Source organism: Manis pentadactyla, chromosome 2 (assembly GCF_030020395.1).
Source record: "Manis pentadactyla isolate mManPen7 chromosome 2, mManPen7.hap1, whole genome shotgun sequence".
Classification (NCBI taxonomy): domain Eukaryota; kingdom Metazoa; phylum Chordata; class Mammalia; order Pholidota; family Manidae; genus Manis; species Manis pentadactyla.
In genome coordinates, this window is record NC_080020.1 from 6,535,935 (window position 1) to 6,560,481 (window position 24,547).

Below are 24,547 nucleotides of genomic sequence, written 5' to 3' on the forward strand. Positions count from 1 at the left end.
ACTACGCAGGTCCACTTATATGAGGAGTTTTTCCAATAAATATATTGGAAATTTTTTTGAGATTTGTGAAAACTTGGAATACATTTTCTTTTCTCTAGCTTGCTTTAATGTAAGAATACAGTTGTATATATAACATACAAAATTCATGTTAATCAGCTGTTTGTATAACTGGTAGGGCTTCTGGCCAACAGTAGGCTATTCGAAGTTAAGTTCTGGGGAGTCAAAGTTACACTGGATTTTCAACTGTGTGGGGGTGCTGGCACCCCTAACCCCTATGTTGTTCAAGGGTCAGTTGTATAAATAAACCACTTATGTATATTTGTCTGTTTCCAGATGTTGTGGCCAAGCTGTTTATGCCTGTCACTTATCGGCCATGGAGCCTCGGATAAGTCAAGCTTAGTTTCCTCATCTGTAGAGTGGGGCTAAGGCTGCCTACCCTGCACCCAGGGAGAATCAAATCACTTCAGGAATGTGAACGTTCTCTGTAAGACACAATGTGAAATATACATGTCCTCAGGAAGGGCAGTGATGTGGAAATGCAGACCACACTTTAATTTCTGTACTTAAAGCGATTCTAAATGAGAATGAAAAATCTGTTTCTAGAGCGCCTGCTGAAAGGTCAACCAAGACTTTATTCATTGAAGGAACTAGTGACTTGCTGAAGAATTAATAAAATTTGGCTTTATATTCTGAAGAACAGATTTATTGGGAAATGATTAGTATAGTTAGACAATGTCCAGCAAAAAGGTTACTTTATACCTCTATTTTTCAAAAAAAGAAAAGAAAAGAAAAGAAAAGAAATCCACTCCAAACCCATCAACACACAGTCATGCTTGGCATGAATGTCATTCTGTCTTACTCTGTGGCTTTCATGTGAACTGTGGGATGGCTCATTCCTCCTCTTCTTGTCTCAAGTGCCACGCTTCTCAGGTGGATCAAAACCAGCACGCAATGTCAGAACAGAGTCAAGATAAATTCCAACAGACTTACATTACCTTTTCTTCTGAGTCCCCTGGTTGACAGGTAATCACGCCATCTCTTGATCCTCCTGAAAATGTCGCCTTACAGTTTGCAAGCCACTGTGGTCAGAAAGGGGTGTAGACGTAAGTGAATTCAGTGAGATCCTGAGAACATTTTTATCATCCATTTTGTCAGGGAAAATCGATTAAGCCTCTAATCGCAGTAAAATAAAAATTTGCCATAACTTTCTGACAGTCATTTTTTTGGACTGAAGATGAACTATTTGAAATAAAATATCAGTTTATGTGGGTACAGGGATATTCATTTAAAAATGTAATTTCAACATAATGATAATATCACCCTGGAGAATAGTTACACCAGATCATTCCTAATTTATGTATAATTTAAAAGAAATTCATATATGGTTAAAAACCTTTCATATGACTGAGGTTAAGAGACAGGACCAAATTTCCCCACAGGCTGGGTGATTCTGAACAATGCAACCTGACTCATGGCACCCCTAGCTCTCTGTTACACGGAGGTGGCTTCCATGGGGGTACGTCTACTTTAATGTAAGAAAGAAAGGCTATTAAAATAATAACTCAGCTATTTAGAGATTCTACATGTCATAAGCATTTGGGATAGTGACTAATACAGATGTGAAAAGGAACCTTTGGTCAGAAAACAATAAACACTGAATAATTGAAATTCACCCTTGATATGGAAAGATTGGTTTGTCACTAACCAGAATGAAGAATTACTTTTATTAACCAATGATTGAGAGGTGGAAAGCAATGACAGGTAAAGAGCCACAGAAACAGAAGACAATGAGAATTGTTACAATGTTGGAATTCCTGCCCTTGGATAGGTCATGAGAATGTCAATAACAAAAGTAGTAATAAACAAAAACCCAGTTACTTTACACTGAATGTGTCCTATGTACGAGGCGCTGTGCCTACTTTACAGGCAATACTGTGTTGTGGTTGACAGCATGGACCACTGAATCCCACACACCTGGGTTTTAATATCCTTCTTCTACCTTCTGGCTAATGAGGATGGTAAGAGCTAACTCCCAGGGTAGCCGTGGGTGTCCAGTGATTTAATTTAAGAGATTTAACTCAACAGGTTGTTGGACACATTCAAGGGCTCAGGAAATGAAAGCTGTTATGACTGTTTGTAATCGTTATATCCTTACAACAATTCTGCAAATTATTATCATCGTCTCATGGATGATGAGTCTGAGATGAGAGAAGGTAAGTAACTTTTCCAAGGTCACTAACCCTTAAGAGGCTGAGCTGTAATTTGAACCCAAGTCCATGTGACTTCAAAATCCATGCTCTTTCTACAGTGCCTGGTATATTACAGGAAGTGCTTCATAGATATTACACACTGATTTGTTGGAAATCAGGGGTTTGTACAGATGGTTTCTGGATCACTTCTAACATTTTATAGTCTAGATCTATGAGGGAAGAAAAGGGTAAAGAGCAGGTGCTAAGGCCAAGAGAGGCGATAGAAACAGGGAGAAACAGCAACCAAGAGTAGTTAAGAGGAAGAGAGAGAGATGGGCTCCATCTCAACTAGTTTTGGGTGAGGCTAACACTGGAAGGAAGTAATGAACAATTTCAAATCTCTGGGGAAAGTTTTAACACTGATAAAATGACATCTTAAGCAGATACTCACTTTTCCCAATTTCTTGGTAGAGAAATTATGGGTCTAAAAATAAAAGCTGGAAATTTTCTCTTTTATAACTATTGTTTTTTGAATGGTTCACACTATTGACAGGTCTACCACCATGAGATTGGAATTATAATACCTAACAGAGGACTAGATAAAGTCTGTCTTCTCCCAAAAGAGCCTCTCTTAGGTTAATCACAACACCTCCCAGGAGCTCAAAGAGGTTGGGTTCATTTGATTTTAATTGAATCATATGCACAGAAACACAGACACTTACTGAGAGAGTGGCCTCTTTTCTGTTGTTGTAAGTATCCAGATATTCTTGCAGCTCCAAAACACTGAATTTGAGCTTGTCTAGAAGTCCACAGGAAAGAAGCTAAAGACAGAAAAAAAAATTGTATTAAAACAGCTACAGATACCTACACAAAAACAAGGCCCCAGATAGAAAAGAGAAGTATATTCAGAGGAATATAAAGTAGGGAGCAGGGGCATCCATTTTTATTATTTCTTTTAGTGTACATTGTTTTTGGGTTTTTTTTGGTCTCATTAATATACAATCACATGAGCAACATTGTGGTTACTAGATTCCCCCCATTATCAAGTCCCCACCACATACCCCATTGCAGTCACTGTCCATCAGCATAGTAAGATGCTATCGAGTCACTACTTGTCTGCTCTGTGCTACACTGCCTTCCCCGTGCTCTCCCAAGCTATGTGTGCTAATCCTAAAGGGGCATCCATTTTTAATAAGCTGTGCATTCTGTGATTTTGCTGTATTGTCAGCTGCAGTTATAATTGACCACTAGCTTGCTAATCCAAATCTCCTAGAACACTACCCATTTTTCCAATATCAAAACAGACAAATGTTAACAAATATTCCATACGAGCCCACATTAAGATACGATTTCCATTTTATGCATACTCTAGTATCTTCATCTAGTAAGAATACTGCAAGCAGTATGAAGACAGACCTCCAAATACACTTTCAAACTGATCTTGTATTTAATCTGTGTTTTAAATCATTTAAGATAGAAAGATTTCTCATACTGTATTCCTTACTGTAAGAGAGCCAACCACCCATCAAGTTGGGAAAGACTGACTCTTCAGAGACTTCTAAAATCAAAGCACTGATTCTAAAGCTCAGTGCCTGCTCAGCACGTGAGACAGTTCTGTGATATGCACAGGGGATGTGACCAAAGCTGGCAGACACTCCATGCCCTCAAAGAGCTCACCAGTCTTGCAGGGTTAGAATGATACTCATAGTGTCACAATTCAGCAGTCAGCCAGAGCCTGTTCTAGTCATCCTTTAAACTCATCATGTGCAGTTTGGGCTGGACACATGCACCCAGAGGGCAATCAGTCTCCACCTGAGACTCGGGGGTGGGAAAGTGATGACAAGGCGCCCCTGGAGACCCACCTGGCAGGCCAACCTGGCACCGTGGGGACTGGCTAGGTCAGCGCTGGGCTGTGAGCTCACCATATTCACAGCTGCCGGCGCCAGCAGAGGGAAGCACCGAGGACAGAGAGGGAGCCCAGAGGAGGATTTTTCCTCCCGACCCTCTGAAATGACTTTGCCTTGGCCTGGGCTGACCATGTACAGGCCTTTCGGAGTCATTACACAACAGCGGACAGAACAGCGCTGTCCGCAGACACGGAAAGTGTCAGCCCAGCGAACCACGGCACATACATGCTTCCCTGAAGTTCCGCACCCTCCACTGGGCAGGCCGCTCGCCAGAGCAGGACTGGGCTACTCACGGTCTCCGCATCCACGAAGAGCGTGGGGCACTCGGAGCAGGAGGTGAGCATCTGAGAGGAGCTGAGAAACTTGGACCCGATTCCCCGCAGGTTGTCTCCGAGGTAACTGGCGGCATCACAGGTTAGGAAGCAGAACCTTTTCTGAATATTCTGAAAGGCAACATAATTGCCATTTGTAAAGGCCAAGTTTTTGCTGAGGTACTAGAAAAAACTAGTTTTTTTATTTTTATTTTATTTTATTTTATTTTGGTATCATTAATCTACAATTACATGAAGGACATTATGTTTACTAGGTTCCCCCCTTCACCAAGTCCCCCCCACATACCCCTTCACAGTCACTGCCCATCAACATTGTAAGATGCTATAAAATCACTACTTGTCTTCTCTGTGCTGCATAGCCCTCCCCGTGCCCCCCCACACTATACATGCTAATCGTATGGTTCTCTTTCTTTTTCCCCACCCTTATCCTTCCCTTCCCACCCATCCTCCCCAGTCCCTTTCCCTTTGGTAACTGTTAGTTCATTCTTGGGTTCTGTGCTTCTGCTGCTGTTTTGTTCCTTCAGTTTTCTTTTGTTCTTATACTCCACAGATGAGTGAAATCATTTGGTACTTGTCTTTCTCCGCCTGGCTTATTTCACTGAGCATCATACCCTCTAGCTCCATCCATGTTGTTGTGAATGGTAGGATTTGTTTTTTTCTTATGGCTGTGTAATATTCCATTGTGTATATGTACCACCTCTTCTTTATCCATTCATCTACTGATGGACACTTAGGTTGCTTCCATATCTTGGCTATTGTAAATAGTGCAGCGATAAACATAGGGGTGCATCTGTCTTTTTCAAACTGGAGTGCTGCATTCTTAGGGTAAATTCCTAGGAGTGGAATTCCTGGGTCAAATGGTATTTCTATTTTGAGCATTTTGAGGAACCTCCATACTGCTTTCCACAATGGTTGAACTAGTTTACATTCCTACCAGCAGTGTAGGAGGGTTCCCCTTTCTCCACAACCTCGCCAACATTTGTTGTTTATCTTTTGGATGGTAGCCATCCTTACTGGTGTGAGGTGATACCTCATTGTGGTTTTAATTTGCATTTCTCTGATGACAAGTGATGTGGAACATCTTTTCATGTGTCTATTGGGAAAAAACTAGTTTTTAATCTTTATAAAAACATCAAGTGAGCATAGGTCCTCAGTGTGGGGGCAGTACAGAGAGCAGAGCAAACACTGGTCTTAAAATCAAGTAAAAAGCACCCAGTGTGGACAAAGTTTCTTCCTAAAATGTCATTTCCCAATGTGTAGATGCTCACGCAGTCTTTAAAATAAATACTGCTTTTCTTTTTGCTGATGGTCAGGGTCAGTAGGCAGCGGGGGTCATCCCAGCCCATCCATCAGATCTGTGGAGTTACTGAGAACACTTCAATGTCGGCGAGACAAAATAGGTCCTGAGATGTGACTCTTTCCTGTTTCCCAGCATCACAGCTCCCTGAGACAGAGTGTGAAAACACTGCCCCTTGAGCCGGAGAATGGAAGGGCAGACACCACAGGGGACCTAGAGTAATATCTCCATCTGGGCACGTGTGCTGTCAGGTGTCTAACTCTGTCCTATAGCTTTGCACTCCTCAGCTCATGAGTGTGCTCACAACCAGGTGCAAACACTGAAGTCAAATGACTTGCTTAAGGTCATGCAACCAGTAAGAGAGAGAGTACGGGTGAGCCTGACCCCAAAGCTCACATTCCTTCCCTAGATCTATAATGCTTCCTGAAAGTTACTGCTCTTCCTGGACCGTCTGTGGGAGTGCCACAATATAACGGGGCATGATATTAGTCAGCTTTGCCCTCTCCTGACTTACATATAAGCACAGCATAGGATTTGGTGGCACTGCGAGATACAGTGATGATATTCTAACACACATTTGGGTAACTATTATTGCAGATAAGCTTCATAGGGATCGATGTAAAACACTGATGAAAAAGAAAAATTCAATCCCAAATGTGCCTTCCCAGAGCCCAGCCCCACCTCTCAGCTCTGTTACAACTTTTGGAAAGATGTTCATACTGGACCATTAGAAACCATTTTCTTAAAACCAAATTATTTTTACAATACCTCTTTTCTGCCCCTTCCAAAATCCAACCAAATACAAGAAAACATGGTGTTCAAACTCACAGGAAAATGTTGGAAAAGAGCAAATAGACAAGGTGAGGACATGACGAGGACTCACAGGCTGCGTGTCTGGAATGCATTTCATTTCCAGCGTATTTTATAATACCAGCGGTGCCACTAGTATTGCTGTTAAGCACAAAGCATTTGATGGTAGTTGAGAAAGTTTTGAAGTCATCTTGAAAACTGATAAGAGGTGCACATTTGTGTAACTATTATTGCAGATAAGCTTCACAGGGATCGATGTAATACACTGATAAAGAAGAAAAATTCAACCCAGAATGTACCTTCCCAGGATCCAGTCCTACCTCTCAGCTCTGTTACAACATGCTGGCCTATTGGCATTAAATCAGAAGCTGTATATAAAAAAAAAAGAAAAATATTTCCATTTTGTTTTTTCTACATTTACTGAGCACCTATTGGGTGTGAGCACCTGTGTTGGCTGCAGGGGACTCTAGAGTAAGACGCCGTCCCTTGCCTCTTCAGGGGAGACAGACACCTCACCTGAACAAGTAATTCTAACAGAGTGTGACCAGGTACAATGTGCTGGGGGTCCTGGTGACGGGGGGAGGGAGGAAGAAGAAAAGGAAGCTTCATTCACTGAGGCAACATCCAATCAGGGAACTGCGTGTAACTGGGAGACAGTCGAGGGACCTGAGGTGATCATTCTGGGCAGAGAAAAGTACTGCTCAGGAGTATGAAACTGAGCAGGAATAGTCTAGTAACTGTAGTAAGAAAAAATAACTTTCACAGACAAACTTAAATATGTATTATCAATCATTATTTTAAAACAGACTTTAGAACAATATAAATAACAAATTACTTTGCTTCTGAATCCTTCACAATTAAATGTGCCTCAAATGGTAGCTGTCTCATAGTTGGTTTTTAAACTCCAATCTGGCTTAATCTTAGAGTGTCTCTGGAATTCTTATCTTTCAGCAGCCAATTGTTTTCTGTTTTAAGCCTAACGGCTCCTCCAGGCCCCAGTTAATCCCAGACACGCCCTTAGTTTGTCCATTCAACTTTCTAGATGGTCTCACTAAAAGTAAATTGAGAAACCTGAGGGCAGCACAAAAAACACAAATGAGAAATTGTAGCTATTTGTACTTTTGGTATATAAACCTCAAAAAATGGGCCATAAGAAGTAGCTCCAGGCTTAAAAACAAGAGTTTACTTTTATATTAACTAAATTATGGCTCTTTCAGATCGAAATTATTTAAGGCAAATGATCCCAGTTTTTTTTCATTTAGTGCTCTTCCGTGCCTCATTTCCTGCCTTTCCCTTCGGCCTGGCTTCTCCTGAAGGTGATTAGAGGGCTCCGTCCCTCAGTGCCACCAAATGTGTGGCCCTCTCTCACAATATAGTCAACAGAACTCAACCTCTACCGACATTTAACAGGGTCGTGACTTGTCTGTCCCGTCATTCATACACCATTCAAGTCTATTCAAAGTCGGAACTGCATAGTCCTTTCCATTTCTTCCCTTGTATTATGAGTGGCAGTTCTATTTTGTGAGTTATTAAAGTTTTAAAAAAATGCTGAAAGAAGAACTGATAGGCATTTACACGACCAAAGGGTAGGCAGGTATAAATTAAACCGTCGGCCACCAAGCAGCAGTCAAGTTCCCTCCACCTCTTTCATTCAGTAGTTGTTGTTACTTGTTTGGGGATCAAAAGTGAAATCTGGAGGTGTGCCCACTGAGAGGTGGGCCAGGTGCCTCGGGCGCCTGGCTGCGGGGCTGAAGTCCCGCCTGCGCCCTGCCGGCCACGGACGGTGCTGCGACCCTCTGGAGGAAGGGATCTGTTTCCTGTTTGCACAAGGACACTGAATGGACTGGCCAGGCTGTGGTTCCCTCAGGAGAGGCAAAGAACAGCTGTTCATCTGTTCCAAAGCATCGGAGGGCAGTAAACAAGTGCTCCTATCTGGCTGGCATGGTTAAGGAATTCACAGTGGAAAAGATAAAAGATAAGACAAGAAAAGAGAAAACATAAATACTGAAGAAAAAAGAGACAGGAAGGGTCTAGGAGGAAAGAGGAGATGGTAGACTTGGCAGGCATCCCACTTACTGGCCTTGGGGTCACGGCTGCCCAGGTTGGGTGATGTCAATAAAGGGCTGGGCTGGCAGCAGTGCTCCCGTGAGGGCAAAGTGCTCACCCCCTCGGTTTGAGAGGCTCAAGATTAAGGGTGAGCAGAAAGGATAAAGTCAGAGGAAACGGGGGGGTGTCTGGAGGAGAAAGGGGACAGACCCAGAATAAAACAGCACACCCTCCTTGGAGGGGAAGCCGGCCGACGCCCCGAGGGCCTCGTGCTCCGCCAGGGGCTGTACCTTGAACAAGGAGGAGAACACGTGGAACGTGTACACGGCGCAGGAGCCGTCCGCGTCGCCCATGAGCTGGTGCAGGTGGCTGCGCCAGGCCTCCTCCGCGTCGTCGCAGGCCGCCGGCTGAAACGCGGCCAGGATGGCCGAGAAGAAGGGGGAGGGCGGCGGCGACGCCCCCCTCTCGGCGTCTCCATAGCTGCGAAGAAACCCAGACACGGCCGCACTGAGGGACGGCCTTGTCACCCTTGACTGGGTTGCATGAATTCGCACCCCGGGCTGGCCTCCGGAGGGACCCCCACCTGCCCACCTCCCTCTGAGCTGCTTTGGGAACCCGGCTGTCGCTCACAGGCCTCCTGGTGCTTTGCTGAGTCCAGGGCACCGAGTTCTCACCTCTGGGATCTCGGGGGTGCCTCCGTTTCGGATCCCCTTCCCACCGCCTCTGGGCCGCTCGGCCCCAGCCACTGCCTCTCACCCGCCCCGCGGGCCACTCCCCAGGCTCCGGGGAGGGTTCCTGTGCTTTGGCCTTTGCAGCCCTTCTCTTGGAAAATTAGAACAAAGACTTTGAATCTTTCGACTTCTGCTTTGTGGACGGAGAGCGCTAATGAATGCATTACATAGACGCCCAGAAGAGAAGGGTGGAGGGGGGGAAGGAACTGAAAGACGAGGCCCGCAGGGTGCGAGAGGCAGAGAGCAGGGAGGAAAGGCCGGTTCTCCGCGGGCGTCGCTTAAGCCTTGACTCTGACGGGCAGCTTCCGCCCGCCTTGGGGAAGGCTGCTGCCTGGCTGTATCCGCAGCTTTTACTTGGTTCTCACTTTCAGCCTTCAGAGGAGCGGTTTTAGGATTTTGGCTCTTCTTCTCCAGAAGCAAAGCTGTGGAACCGTTTTCTTTTTGATTTACTCTAGATGCTGCATTAGTGCTTTTATCTGCCCCTCTTTATATGATTTCCTATTCATTTTCTCAGACTGTATTGCCCTGGCCTCAGAAATAATCAGCTAGTAGGCTGAAAGCCACCCACTTAAAAAAAAAAAAGTATTTAGCTTACAAAGAGCCTCTTGTTCTGGACTTTTAACTCAAAGTGGAAAGAATTGCTCATTTTCAAGGTTGCCATTCTTGCTTGTTTTCAAAGCTTCTAAGGCCATGTCCCCAGGCCTCTATTTGTCTTTTTATGTTATTCTATGGCACTGTGAGTTGCTACACGGCTTTCTTTTCAGTTCCACATAAGGGCCCAACCAGCTAAGAACCCTCCCAGTTACATGCCAACTTGGACTCCTTCATTAGCAAGTCCCAGCACTGCAAGTGTGACACTTGAGTTTGAATGACCGTAATACAACGTGCCACGGACACTCACACCATTCATTTCCGCCAGGGGCCTCGTTACCTTGCAAGAGTAAACTGGTCCAGCGCCTGAGTGCCTTTTCCTTCCGCCTCGGTCATATCCAGGCTAAAGCTATCACTGCATTCAAAGGTTGCTGGGAGTTCATTGATGGAACTAGAAAGATCATCCTCATGCACCGTGGTGTCCTCCTCCTCCTGGACAGCTTCAGCCTGGGAGAATAAAAAGAGAGAAGAATCCCTCCAAGTATGTAAGAATACATATATGAAAATCAGTTCAACTAAAGGAAATAAATATAAGAAAGGCTACAATTATGAGTGATAGAAATTGGGGGCATTTGTTTTCTGGCTACAATAAATTCTGTCTCTGTACCTGGACTCAGGGGTTCCCTAAAGCCCTGGACATTCATCTTATTTTCAGTCTTTTCCTCAATAGTTCCCCAAGAGGCTCTTAGCAGATCACCGTATGTGACCCATGATTATGGGGTCTAAATGCTAAACTTGGAAAAGACCACAGAGAACCCCTGTCTGATGTCCACATTCTATAGATGAAATGGGAGAGAGACTTGGCTGCCGTCAGGTAGATTATCAGAGGCAGGCTGGGCCTAGAAACACTGCCTTTGGATGTGGGACTCTTGACTGTCCAACCCCAGTGTTCTAAAGCAAGCCTGTCTCCAGTATAGAATTCCTGTAAGTATGAGAACTAGAACTTAGAAGCATTGGTGTCTGCGGTGCGCATGAGTGCTCCACAGTTACTCACGGAGCCTGCCACACTGGTAGGCCTTTCCCTACTGAAAATCCTCCAAGACCCATTTCCACATATGCTTTACTCTTGGGAACACTTGCTCCTTGAAGATAAAAGACGAGAGGCTGCTTTCACGTTGCTATGAAACGTAGAATGAGTGGTAAAATGAAAGGGCTCTAGGGTGAGCAGAACTGGGATCAGAGAGGGGCAGGAAAGAGTCATAGCAAGTAAAATGGAAAAAGAGGCTGGGTTTGAACTCGGGCCAGGGGGAGTCAGCTGGAGAACTGATTGTTCTTTTTGAGCGGAAGGAAGGTAATGGGGTTACAGACCAGAGGAGGAGAGGGAGAAACCACAGCGCGTACTTGTTTCAATGAGTCATTTTCTTAAAACAAAAACACAATCAAGGCGACATAGAAATATATATGAATTAGAGCATTAATCATGCGTTGCCATCTGGCCGCCCATTTAGTTATTTTGAATCTAGGATTAATGGGGAAATTAACAGAAATGTTTAAAGATATGTTAGGGAAACAGGATCTCTCATGTCTTTGAAGGAACTGCTCGTAAATACTGAGTTTCAGATGCTTATCCATATGTGCTTCTTCCTGCTTTTTAAAACTACAGTGGTGCCAGCAAGACTGGCCACCCATGACTGGGTTGTTAGGATACATGACCTTAATCTTTTAGTGGGAGGGCTGAATTCTTAGGAAAATCACTTTTATTTTCTCTTTTGGCCATCACAGAGATATCAAACATTGCAGAAACCCAGGTCTTGTGAACAACACTGACAGGTTTTCAGAAATTAGACTCAACCTTGCTTTGACAGATTTAGATGATTTCTGTGTGAGTCCCTAAAAATATTACCACTAAGGTAGTGCTTTCTAAAAGAAATCCACATAACTTAGCATTCAAAATAGGAACATTGAGAAAATGACTATTCTAAGACTGAGAAATATCAGATGCTAATAATGACACAGTTATTTTATGATGTCCTCTCCATAAAATCTTTTTTTGTCCTCTCCATAAAATCTTTCTTAATCTTAGGATTCTGGCATTTCAATCTCATACACATTTCCTTTCTGGTCCTTTTTTTGGCTAAGAAAGACTCTGCTAAATCTTGATCAGTCCCTTTGCAATGAAAACATCTTAGAAATAATTATTCTTTAAGCTTCAGTACTTTTAGGTGATTGCAATTTGGCTGGTTGCTCTTGGTTTAAAATGCATAGATTTCCCTAGATCTTGGATCTGTTTCTAGTGCACTATAAAAGAATACAGAATAGCCAGGACCCTATTTTCCAGTAAAAGTAACAAAAAGAAGGTATTTTCATACATTGTTTTTCTATTTTATTTTCTCTTTCAAACTTACAGTACCATAATCAAACTCAATGACAAAGAAAACTTTATCCTGACCACGATAGGCTATTTGGGCATTTCTAATAAAAGAAAGCAAAATTCTATACCAATGGGCATATATATATATATATATATATATATATATAGGCACTTAACACAGTGTGGGAGTGGATTATTTTACAGATAGGATACTTTACGGCAATTTTGATAAAATAAACTTTAAATGAAATATACATTGTTACATTTTTTTAAGCTGACCTTTGAAATAAGAAAACTGCATCCTTTACTTAACTTTTCTCTGCAGTCTAGTAGGATAGTTTTCTGCAAATCTGGCATAATACTGTGATTGACATTAAAAATTCCAGTAGTAAGCCAAAAGGCAAGAGTCGAATCAATGTAAAAATTGTATAACTGGTTCCTACTTAAGAAAAAATTTCCCCAAGTACATGCATACACCCACACCTCACTTAGCATATTGTTTTATAAAAGTCGTGGCAAAGAACGGCAGTTTCCTGTCACAGCGATCTCAGGCAGACGCCAATTTGCTGGCCGTTAATCAGCAGTGTTCATGCGATATGGAAAAGGTAAGATACTTTTCTACAAAGAACTCAGATCCAATCTCCCTCAACCAACAAGAAGATGGCTGCTCTTGTTTGTGGTTCAAACAACTCGGAAACAGGTCAGGTGCACAAACTCAATTATTTCCAAAAAAGTAAGAAGGATTAATATAAAGATAATCCCTCACTTATAATCCTCTAAGACTTCTCAGAAAATTGGAAATACTTTTTCTTGAAGAAAACTACAAACTTAATTGCCAAAAGTCTTCACCTTTGAACCCTCAGAAATCTGAAGATTATTCATCTCAGGCAAAGAAGCATCAAAGCTGGCCATTCTGGTGTGGAAGGCATGAGGGTCGGCAGGGGGCATGTCACAGGCCGTGGTAAGAGACTCCACGGGATTGGTTTCCGAAGGGGAGAGAGACATGATCTGTGGACAAAGTAAAGAAAAGAAACACAGTCTGAAGTCTCTTTAACAGTTCTAACTGCTCTTTACATAAGAGTACAAACCACTGTACGAGCTACTTGTGGGCTGATGGGTTTTGTTGAACGTACGTATTTCCCTGTTAACAGAACCTAACCATAGCAGCTGGCCATGTACCACGGCCCAGCACTCCGAAACCCAAACCCCCACATTTTCACATAACCACCTCAACATGCCTGCCTGTGATACTGCCTAAAACGTCAGATGTCTGAGGCATTTTTACAAAAGATGCCAGCATAATGAAAGCTATTTTTGGGGAAAAAAATCTAGGCCTTGATGACCTGCAGGCCTTAGAACAAACACCCCAGCATTTGTTTCCATTTGCAACCTACAGAGAAGCAGCCAGTTCGAACTGGTCAGACACCATCTGACATTGCAGATTTCAGTTTAGCAGCTCTGGAAAGTTTCTTTCACTCTACGTGGAAACGGTACTAATGTGTTAATTACAAAAGTCAGTCTCCAATTCCCACGGTGGGGAAGTTCCGACTTACTAGGTGAGAGTGCTGCAGGATCTGGCTGGGCGCGAGGTCTTCGTCCTCGGAGGACTCGTCGGAATCCTCGTGGTTCATTTTATTTAGGCTGGGAGAACTTCCTGCAAGTTGGAGCTCCCCGAGAAGCTGCATATCACACTTGTCCAGACTCTCCAGAGAACGCCTGCGCACTCCCCAGTTGAAATTGTCCATACTCTCGCCCTGAAATCACACCGTCAGCTGGTTTTTCGTGCCAGAATCGTCCTGCACTCACCCCTTCACATATTCAGTTAGTCCTAGCTTAGAAGTAAGTCCTTTCATTATGAACGCTCAAACCCTCATCCACTTTGGTACCGAACATTTTGTTAACATGACGTGAAGAGGAATAAACCATACTCTTTTCACCTAAATGTGTATTAAATCATCGGTAAAGTGATCACACACTTTTCTTAGGCATGGCAGGTAATATTATGCTTTTGAAGAGGTAACTTTGGCAAATTCTATAAATAATCTATGTTTCAAAAATCTGTAAGAAAGAGACCAGTATTCAAACAACTTCAGAAGAGGTATAACCCCTCCTCCCCCCACACGGGTTTAGTACTGTTTCAGAAGGAGGCAAAGTTGGAGCTATGCTTGGAGCACATTTCACGTCTTCTGGGCATTAAGTAGAAGAGCATTAGGTTAACATTCCAGCCTGTTTCTGCTGCAGCAGTTTTCACAGATAAAATGCAGAGTTAAAGACGATCAGAGAGCAGCTGGGCCGAGTCTGACGGATCATGCACAATGCAGAGGCCAGAGCAGCACAACTTCACTTTTACATCAGGTTCACCTTTAGGTGCTTGGCCCGTTATAGGAAACGGTTACTTTCCTGGGCCTGAAATGATGGACTTGGTACCAAGCATTCTGGCTGACTTGTCCATTTTCATTTACCAAGAACTGGGCTCAGGGAGCATGTGTTAAAGAAAGCTTTTGTTTGTATCTCAGACTTTCTTTACAGACCATCTGATATGAAACAAGTTTATTTAACCAACACAGAAGTTTTTTCTAGAAAGTAATTTGGGTTTTAGTTTTCTCTCTGCAGACAGAAATACAAGAAGAGAAATATTACCTAGCCCAATGATAGGCAGGTTTTTACCTAAGCAAATAGGTAATCTGAAAAAATCTAGCACAGAATTCTTTCACTTAGTAGGCATTTGAAACACTATCTCATGTTTCACTGAATTAACTTTTTTTGATGAGAGCTCAGTGAGTTAGTATACTGACATGAGAGAGGCAAGCCACTGTTAAAAGTAGTGACATTAAATTTATTACTTTCCCTTTGGTTTCAGGGTCTGTCTCTTCTGGATTCTACTGAAACAAAGCTTGCCATTCTCCCAGATCTCTCATATAATAGATGCTTAACATGTCCAAAGTTCATTTTGGCTATACACGGTAGAGGGCAACAGAGAAGAATCTAAACACATTCTGGATATGATTTAGAAATGGTTATCATTATTCATCCCCATTTATGATGTTTATGATTGTTCTTAGAACTGTTTCATTTTAAAGAGAAAGACTCAGAATACGATTTTCATATTCTGTAGCTCTATTTGCTGTGATAAGTTGCCACCAAATAATTCTTGTTCCTGGTGGAAAAGGCTAACTATTGAGACTTTAAAATAGCTATTTCAGTGAAAAAATAAAGAAACGTGGAAAAGGTGAGCATTCTACAAGGAAAAGAAAATGCAATGTGTGAAGAAATTAAAAAGATAAAGTGAATATGCAGAGAAAAAAAAGTGTGAAAATTACTGGAGAAATATACAAATGTAAATATAAAGCATCAAATTCACAAAACCAGTTCTCTTGCACCAAATCACTGGGTGGGTTGGATGAACTATCTTAGGCAACAATTCTGGAAGCCTCCCACACTGAACCTGAGACGGAACCAGGAGCTTGCAGAGAAACCCAGATGTTTAGGGTCAGAGAATGCTGCACCAGCCATAGAGTTGCTGTTCCTGTTGATAGGATGGCACCTCTGGTGAAGACCTGACCTGATCAGGCGTGAGGACTGTAGTCAGGGAAAACTATTCTTATAGCAATAACATCTGGATGTCTGGCTAGAAGGTGCAGCAGATCCATTAGAGCCCAAGGTGCTGAAACTGTTTCCCCAGTGGTGGCTGAGGAGCGGAGACGGAATAGTGCCAGAGTCTAGCTTAAGTTAAAGTCCGTGGTGATTGAAAGTCAACCAGGCCTTCTCAGCATGGCACAGGAATATCTGTTAGGAGAGCCATCCTCCATCGTCCCCACACCCAAATATCAGATTTCCATTTTAATGTTACAGACAAGGTAAAGAATCAGAACAGTGTTTTACTGATTATGCCAGATTTCCTGTGTGTGAGAAAAGTTAGAAGATGGCTAATTAGGCCTCATGGGCAATTTGCATATGTCAGTTATTAAACTTAAATTAACCACTCAGGATTTATACTGCGATGAGAAAGTAGTAATTATTGGACATTCTAGAAGTGCTGGAAATAATATTCTTTGAGTAACATTTTTCATATCAGAGCTTTGTCAAATAAGAGTTATTGTGGAAGGAAATTAGGTGTATTGAGGTAAAAATATGTTTCCCCACCATACCTACTTAAAGTAAATCTGATATGACATAGATATAGAATGTTCATAGGTCAATCTGCCCTGGATGGTGCTGGCGTGTGCCTGTTGTCTGGACTAATTATTATTAGCACCTTTTTTTTTTTTTTTTACTTGCAAAAGCATCCTTATTTGGATGAAATGTTACATAGTCACCATAGAAAGATAGCTCCTAATTCCTGGAAAATAGAAAGGTTCACTGGAAGTGTCTGTGGTATATTGTTAGATATTGCTTGTTCACTTCACCTTTAATAAAATAATTTAACAATGAAACCAATCCAGTTGTACAACTGCCTAACCAATATTACAGGATTTCCATGGATCATATTTTAAAACTCACTTTCTCTCAAGAGATGTAATCATGCAACTTCCAGAACTAGGCGTATAAAGTAAACCTCTCTTGTATTTTATACTTTAGGAAATATTTCCATAGTAGAGTAACCATAGAAAATACTTCGTAAACCACACGCATATCAGTGTAAATGTGCGCACAAATAGGCATACATATGATAGAAGGGAGGAAAAAAGCAATTATGTTGTTACAGATCTGCAATGATGCAAAATGTCTACTAGCATATCTGAATTAAAAACAGCATCATCTTACCTGAAGTTCCTGGGTAGCAGATGAATGGACAGAAAAACAAATAAAGAGGTCTATTTACAATGTTATATTAAAGATACTCAAGTGCATTTGTCTTCGTTTTAACACAACAGCCACTAACAGTGCTAACAATATATACTTCAGTAGGTGCAACTTTAAAAAAAGGCAGATACACAAACCCTAAAGAGAAAAGTTGGGATCAAACACCAGGAATTCTAAACCTCAGTGGAGGATGATGCAGCTTGGGTAACAAATCATCAACACAACTTCTGAGGTGGCTTTCCACTTCAGTGACAACTTTGGCCTCCTCAGTGCTTTTTTGGGGGGAAGTGTCTAAGTTTCTATTTGTGAGAAAACTGTTAAATGTCATGGGAAAACAAATAAGGGTCATCAGCTGGGAAAAAAAAAGAGGGCATCACCTGATCTTGCTCGCAAAGCTAAAAGTGTTTGGATCTTAACCTGTTTGCTGCTGATGTGAGATTAACAGCAAAGACACAGCACCTTTTAAAGATTCTGGAAAGTTCAAAGGCAAACTCTTATGGGTATCAGTCAGTAAATTCTGAGACTTTTTAATGAAAAGGAATAAACCTGACAAAAAAGCTTGTCTTTTTTTTTGATAATTGTGCTTTGATCTAGAGGCCAAAAATGCCTAACTTGCTCAGCTGAAGATATACTGAAATTATTCACCAGCAGCAGGACAAAAGCAGAGACATTTTGGATGCCTACTGGGTGACTAACACCAGGCTGGAAGCGTCACATAGGTTATCATACCTAACTCCTCACATCAACTCTACAGGCAGGTATTATCACACCCATGTAATAAATTAGGAAGCCAGGAGAAACTGCATCCGTGCTTGAGATCATGTAGGTAGGTCAGTGGCAGAGGTGAAATTCAAAGTTAGACCGGCCTGCCTCCAAAGCCACTCTTATAAGCACGCCAGAATCCCTTATTATACTCTTACTGACAAAGAGCAAACCATTCTCAAATGGTTTATTTTATTTGGATAAAGTATATACTTTCACACTCTTGAGTTTCTTATAAAATCTTAAGATAACACAGTCATGATGACTTTTTAGTTCCTGTTGGCTAGGACAGTAGAGAGAACTCTAGAAGCAAGGTGCAGTATTCATTATTTACTGTCCCCGAAAAATATTTGTATAATATTTATTTTCAAGTGATGGACACCTCAGATTTTTTTTCTTCCTTTATTTTGATAGAAGCTAAATTTGTTAGTTGTCCTGAAATTGTGCCTGATTCCTCCACTTTACATTATTCCTGCCAGGTCACTTCACATAACACATTTTTCTTTGGCTGAGACTGGAAAATGATGTCTCTTACTTCATCATTTTCCCCCTGCTCAGTTTAACTTCTCGAGAGAAGAGAGAACCTAAGCTTGAATTCCAGCCTAAGAGTGAAGATTAGGTCAGTTGCCTGGATCAGGGAGATCATCTTTTAACTTTCTCTGGCTCAGAGACATTTTTAAAGTATTAAAAATACCTGCATTTTGCTTTAGGGCTTTTTAAACAATCCTCATTGCATTTGGTGATCGGTGTCTTCATCACTGATGACGGTTTAATAGCTAGAAAACTCTGCAGTGCTTTCACTGGTTCTAGAACAATGCAGGGTGAAAAGCTGACACTGATCTTAGAGATGCCTTGCCGTGGGTGCGTCTGTCCTCTGTAAGGACTGTGTCTGCTGAGCTCGCTTTCCAGGGAGAGAACCAGTGAAGAAAACATCCTTCATTCTGAGGGCCTGATTCTCCTTTGCTGGCACAGGCCCCCGGGGTCATCAGTGGGCCAGGGAGGGACAAAAGCAGACGGCTCCTTGGCTTCACCTCAACATAAGCAGATGGGGCAGCAAGCCTGTCCTTTTAGGGAAGGTAAGGAGCTCCCTGGAGCATCGTTTCCCACAAGTTTACAATGAAGCTGGAAGGTGCCTACCTGCCAGAGGATATGATAAACTTTGAACTGGGACCTCCGATTTAACTGTAAGATGATCAGAACTAGCCTTTTCTGCATCCGGGAAATACAGTGTGCTTAGTTAGATGTGAGCCGAGTATGCTGGGCACCATGAGCCATCTCGATACAAGGCATTTTTACACAGGCCGGTTCACTTCAGCGACCTGAGTTGTCATCTAGGAAGCAGAAGACTGCCTCTCAGCCAGAATGTGCCCCTGAGCTCCTGAGATGAGACAGGGTGATGCTCCTCCTTCCACTCGCGGTTGTCAACTGCATGATTCATAACTGAAGCATCTTATGACCATAATCATCGTTCAAATACACGCAAAGGCATTTGCCCGTTGAGACTTGACTCCAGCAGCTCCAGGCGTTGGGAGCGCGAGCTCCCGACCTAAAGCAGGGAGCTGTCTTTTGCCTTCTATCTTGTTTCAGGTTCTAGTGATTCCAGTACGAACAGCACAGAGCTACCGGAGCCTGAGGCCTCCCCCTCATGTTGGAGCAGGCCAGCTTTGAAGTGATCAAATTAGAGCGGTTTCACCTTTGAAGTAATTAAATGCTTAGCATGTTTTATCCAGGTACCCGTGAACACACTCAGAACTTGAACGTTTTTGTGATTTTTCTTTTAAAAGTTCACCTCTGGACTACACACACGCAGACTTTGTGTGGTCACTAAAAGGCAGATCTTTGCCATTTAGAAATAACTTGGCAGCTTCTGCCGTGGCTCAGACAGGAAGGGTGTGGTGACTTTTGCCAAAGTTGAGCCGCTCTGCTTTGAATAAGTTGATTCAAAATAAAGTCTACAGCTTTCCAATTAAAGACTGTGTTATAAAAACTCACTATTAGCAGGAAAAAGAAAGTGTTCTGTTAGTCGGGGTAAAGGCGGGGTGCACTGGGATTACAGAGGAAATGCTGTACCTCTCCATCCTCCAGCTCCACGTCTAGGAAATCGAAGTCTCTAAAGACGCGAAACTGCTGCTCACTGTTTGTGTCATCCATGTTGTCCTGTTCCCGGGCGCCGTCCTCAGAAGACACCAAGCTTGTCTGGTGCTCAAGCAGATCAAGATCCCCGCACGATGAAAAAATCACCTAGGCATCAAGGAGAGCTCTGCTGAGAAACCGCGATCGGCTCGGTTGTTTGTGCTGCAGAAAACTGGAACTGGCTCTTCACAGCACTGGATTTCCAGTACACACCTAATTCCTTAAGTGGGTATTTTTAGAATGTTCTCTGACTATTTATGTTGGACAGGTGCCTTCTGATTAAACTTGTTGCAAAGACATAAGTTCATGCACTAGGAAAATGTTCAAGAGTGAAATTGCTGCCTCTTAATGGATGAAGACTGGATCCTAGCTGACTGTGTGTGTGTGTGTGTGTGTGTGTGTGTGTGTGTGAACTGAACATGTGTTCACAGATAAATTCGCGCGGTCAAGAAACTTTCCACTGTGTCTGAATTGACTGAGGTTAGAAATTGTTAGAAACACATTCACACACATACACATCACATATATATTATCACATACTATTTTAATACCCAGATAGATATGTCATTGTAGCATGAACTAAAAGCACAAAGGATTTAACCCTTTTAGAGATAAACCAGGAACTGGTAAGAAAAAAGAATCAGAAGCCATGAAGTATAGTACTTGCTCATTTAAATTACAGGAGATTAGATGACCAGCCGTGCTCATAATTTATACTCAAAATTCCTGTCCTGTTGATTTAACAAAACAAAGACACTTCTAAAAATTAAGATCATCAGAATATTCACATTTTAAAATTAACTTCTACATTTAGGTTCTTTTCACTGGGTCATTTCTACAGAACTTTGTAGAAATAATAAAGTGCAAATGAAACTAAACATTTTACTCTCTAGCCTCTCCTGAACATAGACTAATATATAAAGTGAACAATATTCTTTAATTAACCATTATAATCTAGCCTTCCTTGAAATGTAGGCAAATTATAAGAATTTAAACATAACAGATGTCTCTCAAAAGTAAAAAGTGAATGGATTTTAAATATAATTTTTTTTATCAGGGTTTAAGAACAGTCAGATGGTTTACACTATCTTCTCATAAAATGATGCACGACACACAGTGTCATGCATGGCACTGGGGACTGCAGATGGGTTTGCAAGATAAACAGAATTGAGGGCCAACTAGTTAGGGAGAGATGAGACTAGAATTCTGGTTTTCTCAGTTGAGAGCTCCCTGTCTTGTGCTGCTTCTGTTATTTCTAACATAGTCCAGGTAAACATTTCTTGCTAGAAAGGCATCAGCCCAGAAGAAGGAGGGTTAGATCTGAAGGAGAAAGTGCCAGCCACAATGGCAGTAAGAAATGGCCCTTGCTCCCAGTACAACACTGTAGTGACAAAGGGCTCTTGTTTCTCTCCCCATGGCTCCTTCTGCCTCTGCCACTATCTCGTCCCCTCTACCCTAAATAACGTCCCAGGAGCAGTAACAAACGCGCTGATCAATAACCCTGAAAAGCTGACTTCAGCTGACCTTAGCTCATGGCTGGCTGGGGCACATTCTGAGACGATAAGCAATACCAGTTTGCACGTTAGCAAGTATTTCTGATCCTCTAGTATTTTACCCTCTCACGAACTATATGATTAGATACATTTTGGGATTTTTAAAAAGAGATACACACAGATACCCTATTTGGGAAATTATTTGGTTTGCCATTTCTTTTTTGTCAATAACACAGATTTGGTGATATACATGAAATAGAAACATCTGGTGAAGCCAGACCCTGAGATTTGTATTGCTTCTCCTACCATACATACACTCACACACATAACAATTTGAATTTCCTAAGTTTTCTAAAAATTTCAGAAGCTAATTTCTACTACTTCAATTATTCATTTATTTCAAAGCCCAATGGCATGTTTTTTTTTAAAACTAACATCATTGGAAGTTTATGTGAGAGAAAAATGATGATATATCATTCTTTTCACCTTTACTATACATGAGTAAAATAATGATATCACAGTAATTGGTGTGTGTACAGAGAGTAAAATTATACCCCAAAAGGACTTACATACAGTGGTGTAGGACACAGTCACACATAAATAATTTAAGGAAGTCTGGAATATTTATAAAGAAATCCAAGAAATGTTTAAAAATGAAAACATGTACTCATCCGCAAACAGGAGCAAATAAAAAAAATCTTTCATTCTTTCTGAACTAGGCTAAATTAAAACTCATGGTGTAGAGAGAAATGACCTAGGGTTTGACCTAGATGGTGGCTGTCACACTTGTACTTCATAGCTGACTCTAAACTATATGACCCAAGGTAAAAACAAGTCAAAGGCAAAAAAGATGTTGGTACACCAAGTGACACTTGATGGAACTTACTGATGGATTTTTGCTCAGTCCCACTTCTTGGCCACACAGAGAAAGGACATGCACCAGCTTCTCTTTCGTTCTCTTCTGGAAAAGAAACACACAGGCAGGTTTAAACATGAGGTCCTGAGAGCCAGTCACCTCTACTACAGGAGCTGTTAGCCACACAGGACTCCTGCACTTGAACGGTGGCCAGTGAGGACTGAGATGTGAAGCGCACGAAACTTGGAATGAAACAGGAAAGTGAAATATTTCATTAATAATTGTAAAAAACTGATTACATAGTGAAATGATATTTTAGCTATATTATATTAGGCTAACTAACATACGCTATTTAAATTACTTTTGCCTGTTTCTTTTTACTTTTTTTTTTTAAGGCGACTCTTAGAACACTTACAATGAAGCTCGCATTGTGTTTCTACTGGACGGTGCTGATCTAAGTTCTCCCAAGTGGAAATCAATCCCTAGGTTCTGCAGCGGGTATTCCTACTCAACTTAGTACTCTGTTCTTGCATGTCATGTTTCAGCATGAGCAAGATGCTCCTTACACCAAAGTTAAATCTGTTATATCACAACACAAACCCCTTTTCCTCCCATGGCAGAATGACTTTACTTGCTGCAGAAGTAAGAAATTCGATTGGCAAGCCATCTTTCTCAGCTCAGTCTTCCTAAAGTTGGACGGATTCAATTCCTTTTGCTTTTCTTCATGAACCTTATTTCCCAGCCACTTAAGCACGGAGATCTTCTGGACGGCCTTCTGATCTTCTGTAAACCGTTACATTTTCCAGTGACATAGAGAGACTAGGTCTCAGAAGGATTGGTGAGTTGGGAATGAGAGGGAGTGATGGTCAAAGCCTAAAAAACGTGAATGTCCTTCAGAACTGCTCTTAAAGCAACGTTCTTTAAATAATCTCTTTAAAATGATTTTCCCCTTTTCATCTGATTTAGGTTAGTGTGGAGACGGCTAGGAGGCCACACCACTCAAAGATTTTCCTTCTTAATAGAACTGGGTTCACTGCATCCTTCTTTCCAAGTTATAGCAGGAACACTCAATATGGTGTCTTTTCAAGGTCAAAGACAGGAGGTCCTTGGTGCTGAAGTATGGCTACAGGTTCGCTAAACTATTTCCCTAAGGTTTAGTGGGCATTTGACTTCTGGGGAGGAATCAACAGAGAGGAACACAGAATTGGGCTGCACATTTTTCTTCTTTCCAAATCCCCAAGAAAGTACAGAAAGTCCCTTACCAACAGTCCAGGGAAAGCTCGCCATATCCCAGCAGGCATTACGCTCCATGTGCCACTTCCCTGGCCTACGTGCCTACAGCTGGGCATGTAGTCAAGTGCTTTCCCTGCTCAGCACCCACTTCACCTCCTCCCAGTCAGTAACCCAGGCCCTCTATCCCGGCAACAGCTCCTCTCCCACTAAGTGGGGCTTTGCCTCCTTAGCACATGCTGCAAAAGTCCTTTTTCTAGAATTACTACGGCCACCGGGGGGAAGGCCTGTCCTGAAACCATCGGAGCCAAAGACCATGTCAGTGTGCAGCCACCAGAAGTCATCGGTGCCTCATGTGGGAAGGGCTTGCCCAACAATGACATCTAGGAAGAGGACACAGGGCCAGGATGGGGAGAGAAGTGGGGACAGAGAGAGGGAGGGACAGAGTCTAAGGATCCAGTTCCTAACTTTTGGTACTGAAGTCCAGCTGTGCTTGCAGCCAAGATATATGAGTTAATAATTTCCCTTTCTACTGAAGGTAATTTCTCACTGGGCTTCCGTCCCTTGTCACCAAAAGAACCTTGAATAATGAAGGCTTTTACTTAACAAAAAGCCCCATGACATCCATACTGTGACGCCGCCCCCCATGGAGTGAAGAGTCTTTGGCTGTGGTGCCAGAGCTGCAGAGAAACCTGGCAGCCCCCCGGGTTTCTGTGCGTGGAAACCCTGGCCAGACGACATGCTCAGAGGACAGCAGCCAGAACGGCCATTGGCTGTGCAGGCCAATCACAAAGAACTGGCTGGGAGAAATAAGGATTTATTATTTGGAGAAGAGAGGACTCATTTGGGTAAGTGGCAGAGTCGGTAGGGTTTCTTTAAATATTTGGAGGGCTGCCACGTGAAAGATGGGGTTTCATTTTCTAAGCCTTAGGAGAACGTAGACCAACAGGTACAGGCGACAAAGTATCAGACTTCAAGTCAACGTAAGGAGCTCCT

The 24,547-nt window shown here is 42.3% G+C and overlaps 2 protein-coding genes across 8 annotated transcripts in view; one reads left to right on the top strand and one right to left on the bottom strand.

The window, feature by feature from the left end:
- ZAR1L (zygote arrest 1 like) overlaps positions 1–458 on the top strand; it is a 30,547-nt gene extending 30,089 nt beyond the window's left edge. The window contains exon 7 of the transcript XR_008993009.1: positions 334–458. The gene's annotated coding sequence lies outside the window, so the exon portion shown is untranslated. The remainder of the gene's footprint in view (positions 1–333) is intronic.
- FRY (FRY microtubule binding protein) overlaps positions 1–24,547 on the bottom strand; it is a 387,367-nt gene that overhangs the window by 16,921 nt on the left and 345,899 nt on the right. For 6 of the 7 annotated variants that reach the window (XM_057489806.1, XM_036905022.2, XM_057489778.1 and 3 more), the window contains 9 exons: positions 22,352–22,426; positions 19,910–20,080; positions 13,828–14,028; positions 13,124–13,282; positions 10,244–10,410; positions 8,872–9,061; positions 4,390–4,539; positions 2,912–3,010; positions 996–1,079 (listed from right to left, as the gene is read on the bottom strand). In XM_057489806.1, coding sequence (XP_057345789.1) covers positions 996–1,079; positions 2,912–3,010; positions 4,390–4,539; positions 8,872–9,061; positions 10,244–10,410; positions 13,124–13,282; positions 13,828–14,028; positions 19,910–20,080; positions 22,352–22,426 — 1,296 coding nt within the window. Of the gene's footprint in view, positions 1–990; positions 1,080–2,911; positions 3,011–4,389; positions 4,540–8,871; positions 9,062–10,243; positions 10,411–13,123; positions 13,283–13,827; positions 14,029–19,909; positions 20,081–22,351; positions 22,427–24,547 lie in introns of all 7 variants that reach the window. The other variant, XM_057489808.1, reaches the window with a different exon arrangement.